At 37.1% G+C, this 4,663-nt stretch overlaps 1 protein-coding gene across 3 annotated transcripts in view; it reads left to right on the top strand.

The window, feature by feature from the left end:
• LOC110445219 (cytospin-A-like) overlaps positions 1-2,727 on the top strand; it is a 46,174-nt gene extending 43,447 nt beyond the window's left edge. For all 3 annotated transcript variants that reach the window (XM_021489720.1, XM_021489721.1, XM_021489722.1), the window contains one exon: positions 1,179-2,727. In XM_021489720.1, the coding sequence (XP_021345395.1) occupies positions 1,179-1,280 (102 nt within the window). In that variant the 3' untranslated portion in view covers positions 1,281-2,727. The remainder of the gene's footprint in view (positions 1-1,178) is intronic.
• The last annotated feature ends 1,936 nt before the right edge of the window (positions 2,728-4,663 follow it).

The following is a 4,663-nucleotide window of genomic DNA, read 5'->3' as shown; positions in this document are numbered from 1 at the left end:
TGTTAGATGAGGTTAACTTCCCTGACTTAACCTGTAGTGTCTGTTCCTGTATGTTAGATGAGGTTAACTTCCCTGACTTAACCTGTAGTGTCTGTTCCTGTATGCTAGATGAGGTTAACTTCCCGACTTAACCTGTAGTGTCTGTTCCTGTATGTTAGATGAGGTTAACTTCTCTGACTTAACCTGTAGTGTATGTTCCTGTATTTTAGATGAGGTTAACTTCCCTGACTTAACCTGTAGTGTCTGTCTCTGTATGTTAGATGAGGTTAACTTCTCTGACTTAACCTGTAGTGTCTGTTTCCCTATGTAAGATGAGGTTAACTTCTCTGACTTATCTTTGTACAAGGTATCTGTCTGGAGTGTTTATCTGGGAAATGTCCAAGCAATGTCACAGTTATCTCTCATCTATACATTCCTGTGTACAGGCCTTTAAATGCCATCTTGTATTAAATTTATGTTAGTCCTTTTCTATTACACAAGGACTTAATTGAGAATTACTTGGATTTTTCAATAGGCCAATGTTTTATTTTCTCAAAAAAGAATGTCTGCTTGTGGCAGGTAACGACGTAGACTAGCTCACACAAAGGTGTTCTGCATAAGAAAATAGTCCGTCAGAAACAAATCATTATATAAAATTATGAAATTTTATTGCGAGGATAACATCATTTTAAACATAAGTGTGCATATGGAGAAACCAGTGACAAGCATATTGTTTTGTAAATATCTTTGTACATAATAATAACATTTGTGGTATACCTATCCTCAAAACTACAAATGTTTATATTTGCCAATTGTTAACTGAGGATCTCGATGAGCATTAGGCCTTGAAAGTGGCTGACAGCTATGGTACATGTATTTGGTTGGCTTTTAAATGATAAGGGAAGTATATAAGATAGTAGTATAAAGTTGATAAACAGTTTACAACTTGGTGTTTTAAGGGTTTGTCTTTGGGAAAAAAATCTTATCACGAGCATGGAAGCCTCTTAAATTTATCTACATTCTTGTGATGAGGAAAATTGTTCTCACCACAAACCCTAACATTTCATGACCAATAGCACAGTGGATAAGCTCCCTGCTTTATGATCAAAAGGTCTGGAAATCAAATCTCTTTGAAATGTCACGACAGTAGTAGAATTTTGCTGTATTTCATAAAAGTTGTGTTTTTCTTGTATTTCCAGAATATTAATGATATGGTTGTGATGGAGCGACCAGACTGGCAGGCTGTCATGGCATATGTGACCTCCATCTATAAACACTTCGAGATTGACGCACGATCCTGAGGGACTCGCTACGGAGGCCACTGAGGCCCAAGAGATTGTGCGTGTGGAGGGTGGGGAGTGAAAGGGTGGCAGCATATGGCCACCAAGGTCCAAAATAGGAACACATTATATATACGTTGGAAGAAGTTTTATTTCAATTTTATATTTCTATTGCTTCGGTGCTCATGTTATTTTAATGTTGTAAACACTGTGTGCCTGTAGTGTTTCAGCAGACAACAGATACTGCAATATATATGTGTTTTTAACTTGAAATTTGTCATGAACGTACTTGCTCAGCTTTATTTCTAAGTGTGAAGATCAGTACAGACTTGTTGGCTACATTTCAATGATAAGCAACAGACATTGATAGCCTCAAGGATGAATGGTGACGAGCCACGGGGGTCTGGAGACAGACCAGTCACGTTGTACCGCTCCTTCTCCTTTTCTGTCCACGTATAACACATTTGAATACATTTCTTCAAAGGATTTCGGAGGACACAAAGTGTTTTGCAAATTATCTTTGAGGGAAAGCGATTGTTCTCGCTGGCATGTCTGTATTTTGTGATGATTTTTATTCATGGAGGAGATTTTAGAACCATGAGATGTGAGGACCAATATAATTTTTAGATGAAAAATAACAATTTGAGATGCCAAACCTTCTTGAATTATATGTATTTTATTTTTTCTTCTTAAAAAATGGCGTCTTATGCAAACAATGCTGTTATTGTGAGATTATTGTGTTTTATGTTAGTTAGAATGTTTTCTAAGCTGTACACCTGTTTTGTTTGTAGGTTTAGATCTTGAGATACCTGGATCCTGTAAACCATAGTGAACAACAATTCACTTAAAACAGATCCAAGGTTTAATGTTTTGTTTATTCTTATCATTAGATTTTTGCTTCTAGATCTTCTAAACTTGGCACTTGTTAAATTTTTACTAATAATATAAGTTTACCATAAATAGTTAAAAATGCATAATATATCTACTCATTCACCAATGCTCCCTACCAAGAGATTTTATCTCAGTGATGCAGGATCCCTGTCTCATTCAACACTGATCATACAGTGCTTCATACAGCACTTATTCCTTGCCCCTGACAAAGATACAGCACCCTGATCATACAGCACTTCATCCTCGCCCAAGACAAAGATACAGTACTCTGATACAGTGTTTCATCCTCGCCCCCAGACAAAGATACAGTACACTGATACAGTGCTTCATCCTCGCCCCAGACAAAGATACAGTACACTGATACAGTGCTCCATCATCGCCCCAGACAAAGATACAGTACATCCTTTCTGCACATATATCTCAACCTCTGTCTGCATTGCACTTGTGAACTTGCCATGTACTAACATCATTGCTGCAACTTTTTTGGAAATAAACCATGTCCCTGAATACCTTATCAGACTTTGTGGATATCAGTGCTACCCATAAACGCATTGCCAAAATTTTTTGGAAAATAAAACTCCACCGTTAGATACCTTACAACACCGATTTGAATATGAGCCCTATCCTTGTCATATTACCTTACCACTCTAAAAACAAACCCCACTCATAGACAGTAGGTAAACCACACATGTTTGGAAAATAGTTCCTCACATAGACAATTTGCCAAACTACTTTGCAAGCATGATTAGCCTTTTAGCACATTACAACACCTATCCAGAAACACAAGACACTGTTTTGTTATATTTCCTTTCTTATTATTACTGTAGTTTGTTCTGTAGAAAAAAGTATTTATTTCACTGAAAGTCCCGCTTTGTTATAAACATTTTAACATTTTGACAATGAATATGTTACGTTTTGCCAAAATACATTATTTGCTTTGTTTTTGTAAATACTATTTGTACATGTTACAGTATTATTCCCACTATAACTGCACTACATGGAACAAAGACGTCACTTATAGCCCACATTAACCTTCACTGTTCTGGTTAATATCTTAACATACTGTATTATACCTGTGATAAGTTCACACTCCAGATGAAGCCCAGGACTCTATTTTTATGTAACATACTTATGTGATACAGCCAGTTTTATGATATACCTGGTAAATCTTATATAGTGATACAGCCAGTTTTATTAGCTCACCTGGTCCGAAGGACCAAGGTGAGCTTATGCCAAACCGTTGCGTCCGTCGTCCGTCCGTACGTCCGTACGTCAACAATTTCTTTAAACGGCTTCTTCTTCTTAACCACTGATTGGAATTCAACTAAATTTACCTGGAAGCATCCCTAGGTGGTGGGAATTCAAAATTGTACAAATGATTGGGCTGACCCCCCAGGGGGCTGAGAGGCAGGGCCAAAAGGGGTCAATTTGGCTATATTGCTTTAAGCGACTTCTTATCTGGAACTAAAAAGTGGATATCAACCATATTTGACTGGAAGCATCCCTAGGTGGTGGAGATTCTAAATTGTACAAGCAATTGGGCTGACCCCCCAGGGGGTTGAGGGGCGGGGCCAAAAGGGGCCAATTTGGCTATATTGGTTTAAGCGACTTCTTCTCTGGAACTAAGAGATGGATATCAACCATATTTGACTTGAAGCATCCCTAGGTGGTGGGGATTCAAAATTGTACAATTAGTGGGGCTGACCCCCGGGCTAAGGGGTGGGGCCAAAAAATGTGTATTACTTATAAATGGTGAGATCCGTATTTTATTATATACCTGGTAAATCTTACTGTAGTGATATAGCCAGTTTTATTACATACCTGGTAAATCTTACTGTAGTGATATATATACAGCCAGTTTTATTACATACCTGGTAAATCTTACTGAAGTGACGCAGCCAGTTTTATTATATACCTGGTACATCTTACTGTAGTGATACAGCCATTTTTATTACATACCTGGTAAATCTTACTGTAGTGATAAAGCCAGTTTTATTACATACCTGGTAAATCTTATATAGTGATACAGCCAGTGTTATTATATACCTGGTAAATCGTATAAAGTGATGCAGCCAGTGTTTATTACATACCTGGTAAATCTTACTGTAGTGATACAGCCATTTTTATTATATACCTGGTAAATCTTATATAGCGATACAGCCAGTGTTATAACATACCTGGTAAATCTTACTGTAGTGATAAAGCCAGTTTTATTATATACCTGGTAAATCTTATATAGCGATACAGCCAGTGTTATAACATACCTGGTAAATCTTATATAGCGATACAGCCAGTTTTATTACATACCTGGTAAATCTTACTGTAGTGATAAAGCCAGTTTTATTACATACCTGGTAAATCTTATATAGTGATACAGCCAGTGTTATTATATACCTGGTAAATCGTATAAAGTGATACAGCCAGTGTTTATTACATACCTAGTAAATCGTATATAGTGATACAGCCAGTGTCATTACATACCTGGTAAATCGTATATAGTGATACAGCCAGTG

Source organism: Mizuhopecten yessoensis, unplaced genomic scaffold, assembly GCF_002113885.1.
Source record: "Mizuhopecten yessoensis strain PY_sf001 unplaced genomic scaffold, ASM211388v2 scaffold2119, whole genome shotgun sequence".
Taxonomy (NCBI): domain Eukaryota; kingdom Metazoa; phylum Mollusca; class Bivalvia; order Pectinida; family Pectinidae; genus Mizuhopecten; species Mizuhopecten yessoensis.
The sequence above is the reverse complement of the archived record's forward strand: the minus strand, read 5'-3'. Positions and strand labels throughout refer to the sequence as shown.